Source organism: Xenopus tropicalis, chromosome 1 (assembly GCF_000004195.4).
Source record: "Xenopus tropicalis strain Nigerian chromosome 1, UCB_Xtro_10.0, whole genome shotgun sequence".
Taxonomy (NCBI): domain Eukaryota; kingdom Metazoa; phylum Chordata; class Amphibia; order Anura; family Pipidae; genus Xenopus; species Xenopus tropicalis.
The window spans coordinates 200032370-200046998 of record NC_030677.2 but is presented as its reverse complement, the minus strand read 5'-3'; the positions used below and the strand labels follow the sequence as shown (position 1 = coordinate 200046998).

The following is a 14629-nucleotide window of genomic DNA, read 5'->3' as shown; positions in this document are numbered from 1 at the left end:
TCCAGTTTGATTTTTTTTCTGGCGATTTAAGTTTTTATTGCTAAAACGAACCCAATTTGTTCAAAAACTCGAATGTCTGGTATTTATTAAGTACAAAAATCCCAAAAACTCAAATATAAAATTTCGGCATCTAAAAGAAAGCTTGCAAGTTTCTATAGAAGTCAATGGGAGTTGACCAAGGCAAAGTTAAGCCATATTTTCAATTTGAGATATTCAAGTTTTTTTATTCGAACGAGTTTTGCTTATTAACAAGTAAACGAGCATTGGAAATGTGAATTTATTTCAATTAGAAAAACAATCTTGAATTCATAAACGTGACAACTGATAAATAAGCCCATTACTGGCTCAACATTTCTCAAGACATCTTGGGGGGCCATTTACTAAAGGTTGGAATTTTTTCCAATTTGGATTTTTAGCGCTAAAGGTCGCTGAAAAAAGTCCAAACTTTTCAACTTGTCAGATGAAAACGGCAACCTTTTCAAATTGATGCACAAAAACTAGAATCAAATATCCAAGTTCTAGGCAAAGAAAGATCTTCTGGGAAAGGGAAGGGGCATTTACCTTTGGCTTCTACATGATCTTGGCAAGTTTTAGCTGGCGAATTGTCGGATTTGGATTTTAGTAGCGATTAGCAAAATTTTTCGCCAGGCATGAATTTGCGCTGAATTTCCACGTTTCACCATTGGCAGATTGGCAGACAAAAAAATTTGTCAGGTGACAAAAACAAAAGTTTGCGCACGCATTTTTTTTGATGTTTTGCAATTTTTTTCACAGTTTCGCAAACTTTTCAGCAAAGCAAAACGGGACAGATTCACTCATCACTCAATCTTAAAAAAGTTACGACTTTTTTCCTGCAACTTTTAGCGCTAACAAAAAAATCGGGATTGGAAAAAAATATATAAATGGCCCCCGTAGCGTGAAGCAGCTAGGTGAAATACTAAAATAAAAGTGATAAAAGACCCCCCCACTATGAGGAGTTGAGATTGAGTTGAGTGCAGAAGCTGTTACACGTTGGCCTGCCCAAGTACAGACATTGTAGCCATAGAGCAGGGATCCCCAACCAGTGACTCAGGGGCAACATGTTGCTCCCCAACCCCTTGGATGTTGCTCTCAGTGCCCAAACCAGGGAGTTATTTTTGAATTCCTGACTTGGGGGCAAGTTTTGGTTGAATAAAAACAAGATTTCCTACCAAATAAAGCCCCCTGTAAGCTGATAGGGTGCATAGAGGCCCCTAATAGCCAATCTTAGGCACCTCCATGAACTTTTATGGTGCTTGTGTTGCTCTCCAAGTCTTTTTACATTTGACTCTCGAGATGGAAAGGTTGGTGCCCCTGCCATAGACTATATATATGCATATAAATACACATATTCACTGTCAGAACTGAAAGAAATATCCTCAATAAGCACTTAGACTGTAAGCTCTTCGTAGCAGGGACCTCCTTCCTACTGTGTCTCATACCACATGGCACTTATTCCCTGTGCATTTATATATATTTATTGTATTTATTTATTATAACACTTGTCCTCCCTGTGTGTAATTCTGTATTCTGTAAGACTGTACAGCGCTGCGTACCCTTGTGGCGCTTTATAAATAAAGTTATACATACATACATACATACATACATACATAAGGTCTTAAATCAGACTCGTCCATTAATTAAAATGATAATAACATGGAATCAGTGTTTACTTTCCGAGGTGGATTTATAAGGGCAATATAAAGCCTGGCTATATTTAGCTCAGAACCTACAGTCGATGGATTCTGTCACTGACCTGGAATGGACAGGGGACACATGACCCTAATTCTCTCCCGTATGTTCGCTGATTACTGGTGACATGTGGGTTTAACCGCTAAGTGCGCTCTGACATTAACTGTAAGTGGAACTTCCATTTTGCCTTTATTGTCTTTTCCCCAGAGCATCTAGTCAGATTGTTGCCTGTCATTTTAATGAAAGGATTCCTTCATTTGAGATGCTTTTATAGTTTCTCGTGGCTCATAATACCTCTTATCGGCCGGGGTAATATTAGAGAGAAAATACCGATTTCATAGTTTAAAGTGACAGCGCATTTATAAGCAGTGTTTAACTATTATGTATTTTCATTAAAGGAACAGTTCAGTGTAAAAATGAAACTGGGTAAAATGGGACAGACTGCCCAAAATAAAAATTTTTTTGTAATATAGTTAGTTGGGGAAAAATGTCATCTATAAAGGCTGGAGTGGGCAGATGTCTAACATAATGCCCAGAACACTACTTCCTGCTTCACAGCTCTCTAAAACTCAGAAAAGTCCAGTTGCTTTAGACTTAATTCTACTATTCTACTATATTATGACCTGGATGAATGAGAATCTTCATAGACATACTGTTATCAGTCAGTAACCAATCAGTGACTTGAGGAGGGGCCATATGGGACATACAGTAACTGTTCTGTTAGTTTGCATTTGAATCTGACCTGGGGGCTCACAAACTAACTGAGCAGTTATATCCCATGTGGCCCCCCTAAAGTCACTGACTAACTAAGAGGTTAGAGAGCTGAAAGCAGGAAGTAGTGTTCTGGCTATTATGTTAGACATCTGCTCAAAATTCGCGAAATGCCGAAAATGATGCACATCATTTTTTTTTACACGCATTGACATATTCATATGTAAAATGAACCATGTAACATTAGTTGTTTATAAAGAGTTGTATAAATGTGGGGCACACAGTGACACCAATTCTTTATAATCAGGGAGGGAGGGGCATAGCGTATAATGAGCAAAACGTCACACAAAGTTATACAACTAGGAATACAAGGAACTGTTCATGTTTTTCAGTGATTTTTTATTGATTCCACAATAACATTTGCAAAGTTGATAAACACATTTGATCTCTGGTAAAAAACAAAACAATATTTGTAATATTGAGTCAATGGTCATTGTGCCAAGCAGCCTTCAGTTTGAAAAGAATAATACAATATGTATAATACCGATACACAAGGGAACATAAAGGGGGGTTCACCTTAGAGTTAGGTTTTAGTATATTATAGAATGGCCAATCCTAAGCAACTTTACATTTGGTCTTTATTCAGTGTAGTTTTTGAATTATGTGCCTTTTTGTTTCTTTTTCAATTGTTTTATTGAAGTTTTATTACAGACCGTTATATCACAGAATGGCAATATTAATGATAAGGAAATTAATACACAATTTGTTTCAACAACGTTTGGTAACAAAATAAAACCCATATCCAAAGAATGAATGAATCAATCAATGATTCCTCTCTGCATGGAAATAATACAGCAATTAGGAGTCTCGTAACTGCGGAAAGGTAAATGAAAAGCTAAGATTCCGGTTGTACATCTGGAATTTTTGGATTTTTTCTTCTATCTGCAATTTGCAGATTATAAAGGTAAAAGAACCAAGGGGCCAATTCACTAAAGGTTGATAAAATGAGCACAAATTTTAGCGCTATTTTTTGCAACTTAATGCACGGTTCACTAAAAGGACATTTGTCATAGTTAAGGCGCTATGTTCTTTGCGTTATTTATCTGGTGATGATTGTTTTTCTTGTTTTAATTCCCGCCACATCCGTTATTTCCTGCTGTGCACGATATATTTTACCGCTTGCTACATTAGCGCACGATTTTACGCATGCAATTATTACATTCGGAAAACTACTGTACTGAAAATGCCCATTTCCCTGCAAACTGGCGGCTGCATCACTCTGGGGCCAACACAGACTTGAATAAATCCCACTGCAAAGTCCTTATTGTGTTGCCAAAAGCTCATGAACTGTACTTTTCTATCATTACCGCCTGCCCCAAGTAGGGGTTAATTTTCGCACAGACTAATGCGATATTTAGCGCATCTAACGCTTCATATGTGTTTGTGAATCATGCGTTAGTATTATTTCTATTCGCTAATTAATGCAATTCGAGGTAAATATTGCATTGCGATTTTTTGCGCATGCGATATGCGTCTTAACACATGTGAAATGACTTTGATGAATCAGGACTTAATTATGGCGTGCTTTTTAATTAAAAAAAGAATGCGATAAGCATTATCGACCTTCAGTGAATCGGCCCCCAAGTGTCTAAAAAATATTTTCTCCTTTTCATATCACTGTTAGTGATGAGCGAATCTGTCCCATTTCGCTTTGTGAAACTCCAACAAAATTCACAAAACAGTGATAAATCCACGAAGCAAATTTGTCACGCAACTTTTTGTTGCCCGCGTCTTTTGTTTTGTCGCCCGCATTTTTTTTTTTGCACGACCGCGCCCAATTAATTTTTTGCATATCTAATTTTTCCCCAGCGAATTTTCACAGAACTTTTGCAAAACAGTTCGCCAATGGCAAAATGAGAAAATGCGCTGCGAATCCTTCCCTGCCAAAAAAATTCCCTCATCACTAATCACTATACCAAAATCTAACTGCGACCTGAAAGCAAAAAGATTTAATATATGATTAGTGATGAGCTAATTTTTTTGGCAGGGAAGGATTCGCAGCGGATTTACACATTTTGCCTTTGGAAAAAATTTGGCGTAGAAAAATTTGTCTTACGGGGAAAAAAATTTGTGCCCATCAAATTGAGTGCAGTCGCTTCAAAATGGGCGTGGTCACAGTAATATAGGCGTGGTCATGGTAAAATGGGTGGTGTCGCATCAAAACAATGGAAAATTTGCTAAACACTTCCGGCGCGCAACTTTTTTGGCACGTGACAAATATGTTTCGCTAATTATTCACCGTTTTTACACATTTTTTAGCTGTTTTGTGATTTTTTTTGGCAAAGTGAAATGGGACACATTCACTCATCACTATATATGGTAAAATATCTACCAATACAGGAGGTTCCTCTTTAATCCAATGTAAAAATATAGATTTACTAGATTTAGCATTAACTTCTTTATATAGGTCTAACTCATTCTTTCCAACTTTCAAATGGGGGTCACTGACCCCCCCGGCAGCCAAAAACTATTGCTCTGTGAGGCTCCAATGTTATTGTTACTTTGTATCACTTATGTTTCTATTCTGGTCCTCTCCTACAAAGATGAACAACCCCTTTAAAAATCTTACACAAAACAATAATATTAACGTTAATTCATTTTTTTTTTTTAGTTTAAAATTATTTGCATTGCAGTTTAGTTTTTCACATGCGAACCGTGATACACGGAATAATTGTCATGGTTTTCTTTTTTGCTTGGAATTAAACCCCAATAAGAAACAGCACCAAAACTCTAACCTCCATGTGAAATCCGGGCAGAATATCACACGTAAAAAAGTCCACAAAAATGAGCCCAGAGCCTTATACACCTTACATATCCAGGGTGGCATAGAATCCAGTTCTGATAGGGAGAGCTGTTTTATTACAGGTATGGGATCCGTTATACAGAAACCCTTTATCCAGATTACATGGAGTCCATCTGCAATAAAGTACATTTATCATTGAAATGTAAGAAATGATTCCGTTTTCTCTGTAATAATAAAACAGTACCTGTACTTGATCCCAACTAAGATATAATTACCCCTTATTGGGGCAGAACAGCCCTATTGGGTTTATTTCATGTTTAAATGATTCCCTTTTCTCTGTAATAATAAAACAGTACCTGTACTTGATCCCAACTTAGATATAATTACCCCTTATTGGGGGCAGAACAGCCCTATTGGGTTTATTTAATGGTTAAATGATTCCCTTTTCTCTGTAATAATAAAACAGTACCTGTACTTGATCCCAACTAAGATATAATTACCCCTTATTGGGGCAGAACAGCCCTATTGGGTTTATTTCATGGTTAAATGATTCCCTTTTCTCTGTAATAATAAAACAGTACCTGTACTTGATCCCAACTAAGATATAATTACCCCTTATTGGGGGCAGAACAGCCCTATTGGGTTTATTTCATGGTTAAATGATTCCCTTTTCTCTGTAATAATAAAACAGTACCTGTACTTGATCCCAACTAAGATATAATTACCCCTTATTGGGGCAGAACAATCCTATCAGGGTTACTAAATATTTAAATGATTTTCTAGCAGAATTAAGGTGATCCAAATTACAGAAAGACCCCTTATCCGGAAAACCCCAGGTCCCGACCATCCTGGATAACAGGTCCCATACCTGTATTTTATTCCTCTTCAAAGAAAGTTCAGAGCCGACTGCAGGTAAAGCAGCACTGCGTTTGGATACTCTTCACAGAGCATCTACCAATAGATTTCACAGTTCGGCAGAAGTTAACCGACATCTTGTCCCGTTTGCAAGCCGGGTCTGTGAATAAAACACAGCAAAACAATGAATAGTTTACACATGATCAATGGATAATGTTCCTTCTTTAACACACCAAGTTCTCATTTCACGCTGATCCATGAATTTATTGGATGGCAGTTGGGGCGCCTGTGAGTACATCTGGGGTTTTTAGGGGTTATATAGAGTTCTAATTACTTTTTAGCACCACAGAATTGATATAAAAATATTTGAGCTTTTCATAATTCTTGTGCCAAGAATAAAGACCGGTTCTTTATAACCTTTACTACCATCAACTGCCTCTTGAAATTTCTCTTTCGATTTATACAAAATGTTACATATTTCTTTCTTCCTGTGGTGCCAGTAATGCCCTTTAAAGATCTTTTTTGCCTTCTAAGAATATATTTAATAAGCATCAACACATTTCACAGTGATATACTGTATATTGAACATTCAGACACACAATTATTATTGATACAAGAGGTAAAAAGGGCTCTGATCAATAAAGAAGAGGGTATGAGAGACAAGGAGAGGGGAAGAACAGGAGTCAGCAAAGTAACAGATGTGCCATTGACCGTTGCACTTGGAGAAATGCTAGGGTAGAAGTTTCTTTAAATAAATGTGTTTATGAGATCGTTAAGGGCAGAAATAGTAGGAATAATTTTTAGGGTTCCAAATCTGGCAGTAATATTGGGATTCCAATACAATCTTAGTCTGTAGTCTGAATGCTTTGATGTAAAAATAGTGAGAACCTCAATTATAAATCATTCATTGGCGAAATACAGAATTTTGTGGCGAATCCATGCTTGGCAAAAATTTTTGCTCATAACTAGTTTTGCCTTCAATAAGGGGTAATTATATCTTAGTTGGGATCAAGTACAGGTACTGTTTTATTATTACAGAGAAAAGGGAATCATTTAAACATGAAATAAACCCAATAGGGCTGTTCTGCCCCCAATAAGGGGTAATTATATCTTAGTTGGGATCAAGTACAGGTACTGTTTTATTATTACAGAGAAAAGGGAATCATTTAACCATGAAATAAACCCAATAGGGCTGTTCTGCCCCCAATAAGGGGTAATTATATCTTAGTTGGGATCAAGTACAGGTACTGTTTTATTATTACAGAGAAAAGGGAATCATTTAACCATGAAATAAACCCAATAGGGCTGTTCTGCCCCCAATAAGGGGTAATTATATCTTAGTTGGGATCAAGTACAGGTACTGTTTTATTATTACAGAGAAAAGGGAATCATTTAACCATTAAATAAACCCAATAGGGCTGTTCTGCCCCCAATAAGGGGTAATTATATCTTAGTTGGGATCAAGTACAGGTACTGTTTTATTATTACAGAGAAAAGGGAATCATTTAACCATGAAATAAACCCAATAGGGCTGTTCTGCCCCCAATAAGGGGTAATTATATCTTAGTTGGGATCAAGTACAGGTACTGTTTTATTATTACAGAGAAAAGGGAATCATTTAACCATTAAATAAACCCAATAGGGCTGTTCTGCCCCCAATAAGGGGTAATTATATCTTAGTTGGGATCAAGTACAGGTACTGTTTTATTATTACAGAGAAAAGGGAATCATTTAACCATTAAATAAACCCAATAGGACTGTTCTGCCCCCAATAAGGGGTAATTATATCTTAGTTGGGATCAAGTACAGGTACTGTTTTATTATTACAGAAGAAAAGGAAATCATTTTTAAAAATTTGATTCTATGGGAGATGGTCTTCCTGTAAGTTGGAGCTTTTTGGATAATGGGATTCCAGATATCGGATCCTATACCTGTACAGTGACATTATAGTGCTCAGTAATTGCTCAGTATATTTTATAGCTGTAATAAATTATAGGAAAGACAATAGACAAGCAGAAGATGGGAGGGGCAGTGTTATTGTGAGGCTACCTTGCTGTAATTCATTTAAACAGATATGATATCAATTGGAATTGTTAGGAGAATTGGGCCACTGAGAAAAATAATCCCGCATGTAATAATAACTGTCTGGAAGGAGAAGCGTTGGGTAAAAGTCACACTAATTCAGATCACCGAGAGAGGAAGATAGAAGCTGTTCAATCCCATTAACTTCAAAGCCCTTATAAATAAGGCACATATAATTCCTTTGAGATGGCCACGGCTTTTTTTATGACAAACCGACTCCATGTACAAGTGGAGAAGGATCACAGACATAATTAATCCAGACAGATGCTTTACTGCATTGATTTCCCCCATTACAAGGACTCACGAGTGACCACTTTCTGACACAAATATATATAAAGATCTAATCACGTGAGGTCAACCTGCTCAAGAAGAATTTCTTATCTCTGTCAGGCAGCCATGACCCCTTCCTTGGGCTTCTAGAACCCGGAGGCTAAGAATTTGTCATCCCTGATTTAAGTCAGGAACGGCTAAGTTGGAAGTTTGTGTTTGTGACTTAATATTGGATGAGCTTGGGCACATTGCTACATATAGACCTAATGCCATTTACTTGCATTGCTGCAGAGGTACACGAGATTCTATTTATTTATTACATTGGCGTCTGACGTAAACACTTCTAATGAGTGACGGCTCTAGCGCAACGCTCACCTTGCTTGACATTAAAGCTGGTCCTACACAGACCTCCACTGACTGTCACCTGTAGACTAAGCTGATGGCTTATGTGTGGAGTCAAACCAAAGACCTCTCTAATCAATATATCTGATGTAGTCCTCTCTTTATAGATCTACGTTGCCCCCCATGTGACCTGATTGATGCCCCAGTGTATGATTGGCCAATTTTTTGGTCCCAGTTTATACACTGGAGGTCAATTTGGGAGCGTTATACAACATTGGCCAACCATTACTCTTTGTACTTGTAGTATGTTGGGTTACTGTAAAAAATGTTCATTGATCATAATACAATCTTTTCCACGTGGGTCATGCAGCACTGGTGTTATAGGTTTGATAGGAAGTATATGGCTGACTCAAGGGAACATTTATAAAGACTGGGCAAATTTGCACCTGGGCAGTAACTATAGCAACCAGTTAATGATTAGTCTTTTTTCCATCCAGCTGCAGGTTGAGTAGTGAAAGCAAATACCTGATTGGTTGCCATGGGTATCTGCCCCGGTGCAAATTTGCCCGAGTGCATTTAAACATGTTATGGAACTCAGAAGTGACTTTTAATATCCTTATATTTTACAAAAGGGGTTATATTATTTTTTTATAATGCAAAAGATTCATCCAACTTCCATCACTAAGCACTGATAATTATGATACATTCTTGCCTTGTATTGAATAACAATAATACCTTTTTGATTAAGAGACAATAATTATAAGACAATCCCACATCTATAAATGAAGTATACTGTATATTCCATTTACCAATGCCAAATTATATTGCAATGATACCAAATTATAAATGAACATCCCACCATTATGTGGGGTATCATGTAAGAGACTGATACAGTATGTAAGGGGCAGCAGTGGCACAATGGTTAGAATGGCTAGGGTCCTAGGTAAGATTACAGGATTCCCTGTTCTCCCCATATTTGCATGGGTTTCCTCTGGGTACTCTGGTTTCCTCCCATGCTTCAGCAACATACAGTCAGGTTTATTGGCTCCTGAAATAACTGACACTAGTGTTGTGACTGTGACAGGGACCTTAGATTGTAAGCTCCACTGCAGCAGGGACGGGTGGGAATGTGATAGGGACCTTAGATTGTAAACTGCACTGGGGCAGGGACTGATGGGAATGTGATAGGGACCTTAGATTGTAAGCTCCACTGGGGCAGGGACTGATGGGAATGTGATAGGGACCTTAGATTGTAAGCTCACTGGGGCAGGGACTGATGGGAATGTGATAGGGACCTTAGATTGTAAGCTCCACTGGGACAGGGACTGATGGGAATGTGATAGGGACCTTAGATTGTAAGCTCACTGGGGCAGGGACTGATGGGAATGTGATAGGGACCTTAGATTGTAAGCTCACTGGGGCAGGGACTGAGGGGAATGTGATAGGGACCTTAGATTGTAAGCTCACTGGGGCAGGGACTGATGGGAATGTGATAGGGACCTTAGATTGTAAGCTCACTGGGGCAGGGACTGATGGGAATGTGATAGGGGCCTTAGATTGTAAGCTCCACTGGGGCAGGGACTGATGGGAATGTGATAGGGACCTTAGATTGTAAGCTCCACTGGGGCAGGGACTGATGGGAATGTGATAGGGACCTTAGATTGTAAGCTCCACTGGGGCAGGGACTGATGGGAATGTGATAGGGACCTTAGATTGTAAGCTCACTGGGGCAGGGACTGATGGGAATGTGATAGGGGCCTTAGATTGTAAGCTCCACTGGGGCAGAGACTGATGGGAATGTGATAGAGACCTTAGATTGTAAGCTTCACTGAGGCAGGGACTGATGGGAATGTGATAGGGACCTTAGATTGTAAGCTCACTGGGGCAGGGACTGATGGGAATGTGATAGGGACCTTAGATTGTAAGCTCACTGGGGCAGGGACTGATGGGAATGTGATAGGGACCTTAGATTGTAAGCTCACTGGGGCAGGGACTGATGGGAATGTGATAGGGACCTTAGATTGTAAGCTCCACTGGGGCAGAGACTGATGGGAATGTGATAGGGACCTTAGATTGTAAGCTTCACTGAGGCAGGGACTGATGGGAATGTGATAGGGACCTTAGATTGTAAGCTCACTGGGGCAGGGACTGATGGGAATGTGATAGGGACCTTAGATTGTAAGCTCACTGGGGCAGGGACTGATGGGAATGTGATAGGGACCTTAGATTGTAAGCTCACTGGGGCAGGGGCTGATGGGAATGTGATAGGGACCTTAGATTGTAAGCTTCACTGAGGCAGGGACTGATGGGAATGTGATAGGGACCTTAGATTGTAAGCTCACTGGGGCAGGGACGGACTGATGGGAATGTGATAGGGGCCTTAGATTGTAAGCTTCACTGGGGCAGGGACTGATGGGAATGTGATAGGGACCTTAGATTGTAAGCTCCACTGGGGCAGGGACGGACTGATGGGAATGTGATAGGGGCCTTAGATTGTAAGCTTCACTGGGGCAGGGACTGATGGGAATGTGATAGGGACCTTAGATTGTAAGCTTCACTGAGGCAGGGACTGATGGGAATGTGATAGGGACCTTAGATTGTAAGCTCCACTGGGGCAGGGACTGATGGGAATGTGATAGGGACCTTAGATTGTAAGCTTCACTGAGGCAGGGACTGATGGGAATGTGAAAGGGACCTTAGATTGTAAGCTCCACTGGGGCAGGGACTGATGGGAATGTGAAAGGGACCTTAGATTGTAAGCTCCACTGGGGCAGGGACTGATGGGAATGTGATAGGGACCTTAGATTGTAAGCTCCACTGGGGCAGGGACTGATGGGAATGTGATAGGGACTTTAGATTGTAAGCTCACTGGGGCAGGGACTGATGGGAATGTGATAGGGACCTTAGATTGTAAGCTCACTGGGGCAGGGGCTGATGGGAATGTGATAGGGACCTTAGATTGTAAGCTCCACTGGGGCAGGGACTGATGGGAATGTGAAAGGGACCTTAGATTGTAAGCTCACTGGGGCAGGGGCTGATGGGAATGTGATAGGGACCTTAGATTGTAAGCTCACTGGGACAGGGACTGATGGGAATGTGATAAGGACCTTAGATTGTAAGCTCACTAGGGCAGAGACTGATGGGAATGTGATAGGGACCTTAGATTGTAAGCTCCACTGGGGCAGGGACGGACTGATGGGAATGTGATAGGGGCCTTAGATTGTAAGCTTCACTGGGGCAGGGACTGATGGGAATGTGATAGGGACCTTAGATTGTAAGCTCCACTGGGGCAGGGACGGACTGATGGGAATGTGATAGGGGCCTTAGATTGTAAGCTTCACTGGGGCAGGGACTGATGGGAATGTGATAGGGACCTTAGATTGTAAGCTTCACTGAGGCAGGGACTGATGGGAATGTGATAGGGACCTTAGATTGTAAGCTCCACTGGGGCAGGGACTGATGGGAATGTGATAGGGACCTTAGATTGTAAGCTCCACTGGGGCAGGGGCTGATGGGAATGTGATAGGGACCTTAGATTGTAAGCTCCACTGGGGCAGGGACTGATGGGAATGTGATAGGGACCTTAGATTGTAAGCTTCACTGAGGCAGGGACTGATGGGAATGTGAAAGGGACCTTAGATTGTAAGCTCCACTGGGGCAGGGACTGATGGGAATGTGAAAGGGACCTTAGATTGTAAGCTCCACTGGGGCAGGGACTGATGGGAATGTGATAGGGACCTTAGATTGTAAGCTCCACTGGGGCAGGGACTGATGGGAATGTGATAGGGACTTTAGATTGTAAGCTCACTGGGGCAGGGACTGATGGGAATGTGATAGGGACCTTAGATTGTAAGCTCACTGGGGCAGGGGCTGATGGGAATGTGATAGGGACCTTAGATTGTAAGCTCCACTGGGGCAGGGACTGATGGGAATGTGAAAGGGACCTTAGATTGTAAGCTCACTGGGGCAGGGGCTGATGGGAATGTGATAGGGACCTTAGATTGTAAGCTCACTGGGACAGGGACTGATGGGAATGTGATAAGGACCTTAGATTGTAAGCTCACTAGGGCAGAGACTGATGGGAATGTGATAGGGACCTTAGATTGTAAGCTCACTGGGGCAGGGACTGATGGGAATGTGATAGGGACCTTAGATTGTAAGCTCACTGGGGCAGGGACTGATGGGAATGTGATAGGGACCTTAGATTGTAAGCTCACTGGGGCAGGGACTGATGGGAATGTGATAGGGACCTTAGATTGTAAGCTCACTGGGGCAGGGACTGATGGGAATGTGATAGGGACCTTAGATTGTAAGCTCACTGGGGCAGGGACTGATGGGAATGTGATAGGGACCTTAGATTGTAAGCTCACTGGGGCAGGGACTGATGGGAATGTGATAGGGACCTTAGATTGTAAGCTCCACTGGGGCAGGGACTGATGGGAATGTGATAGGGACCTTAGATTGTAAGCTCACTGGGGCAGGGACTGATGGGAATGTGATAGGGACCTTAGATTGTAAGCTCACTGGGGCAGGGACTGATGGGAATGTGATAGGGACCTTAGATTGTAAGCTCCACTGGGGCAGGGACTGATGGGAATGTGATAGGGACCTTAGATTGTAAGCTCCACTGGGGCAGGGACTGATGGGAATGTGATAGGGACCTTAGATTGTAAGCTCCACTGGGGCAGGGACTACTTTCTGCATCTCTCACATCTTGGATTTACAGTATTTTTTAGAGAGTGGCAGCAGAAAACGTTTCCATCCACACGCAGTTCACATTCCAGGCAGTTCTGTATTGATAGAAAGGTGCAGCTCTTTGCCCTCCATTCTGGAACAGCAACAGTACAGTATGATTGATCCCATTCTTCCCTCTGTATATGAATAACCATGTTTGCCATTCAGCTTTTCAGGTGTAAGACATTCCCACTTAGACCAAAACTTCTAAATCTAATCTGTGTAAGGCTGACAGATGAGCCTGGAGCAAACAGTGATGCCATGTCGTCCTCCCATGAAACATATAGACAGATGAATTTGCTACTACTGGCAACGACCCTAGTAACATGTGTAACATGCTGCTTTATGATTAAGGGATAATAATAATAATGCCATTGCGTGACCTAGATGTGTCTCGATAGGATGGAATATAGTACAATGCATGGCCAAGCTCACTTTGTATCTCTTTCATGAAAAGAAGTAATTCAATAAGACAGGAGGTTTAAATGCATCAAAAGATTTTTACTGAGCCAAGCATCTTAAAACATCTTAGAAATTCAATCTAGATCCCCGGCCAGTGACTCGTGAACCAGTGATCCCCAACCAGTGGCTCCGGGCAATATGTTGCTCACCAACCTCTAGGATGTTGCTCCCAGTGGCCTCAAAGTAGGTGCCATTTTTACATTTCAGGCTTGGAGACAAGTTTTGGAAGCCCAGAGACACAGTTTTACTCCAAGCAGAGCCTCCTGCAGGCCACATGGGGCTACCAAATAGCCAATCACAGCCCTTATTTGGCAACCGCAACACATTGTTTGTGTGGCTCCCCAACACTTGTACATGAGTGTGGCTCATGAGTAAAAAAGGTTGGGGATCCCTGATCTAGATATATTGTATTTCAGTGGGATACAATATTGCCTTAGATTTGACATGATAAATATTATTTTTTGGGTTCTTAGAGTAGATTATGATCTGGATTGGAATGGAGACCATACTGGTTGTGTCAGCAATCCTCGGGGACCCAAATTATGCAGCTACTAGGCCAACATTAGACCTGTATGGGTCTAATTTAAAAAGGAATTATCTCAAACCAAGTTCAGAGGTTACCATCTCAAGGAATAGGGGAATGAGAGATGTGTGCTAGGG

The 14629-nt window shown here is 41.0% G+C and overlaps 1 protein-coding gene across 2 annotated transcripts in view; it reads right to left on the bottom strand.

Annotated features, from left to right (window-relative positions):
- Window positions 1-5093: 5093 nt before the first annotated feature.
- adamts12 (ADAM metallopeptidase with thrombospondin type 1 motif 12) overlaps window positions 5094-14629 on the bottom strand; it is a 340375-nt gene continuing 330839 nt past the window's right edge. For both annotated transcript variants that reach the window (XM_031894766.1, XM_018090830.2), the window contains 2 exons: window positions 6093-6239; window positions 5094-5397 (listed from right to left, as the gene is read on the bottom strand). In XM_031894766.1, coding sequence (XP_031750626.1) covers window positions 6121-6239 — 119 coding nt within the window. In that variant the 3' untranslated portion in view covers window positions 5094-5397; window positions 6093-6120. The remainder of the gene's footprint in view (window positions 5398-6092; window positions 6240-14629) is intronic.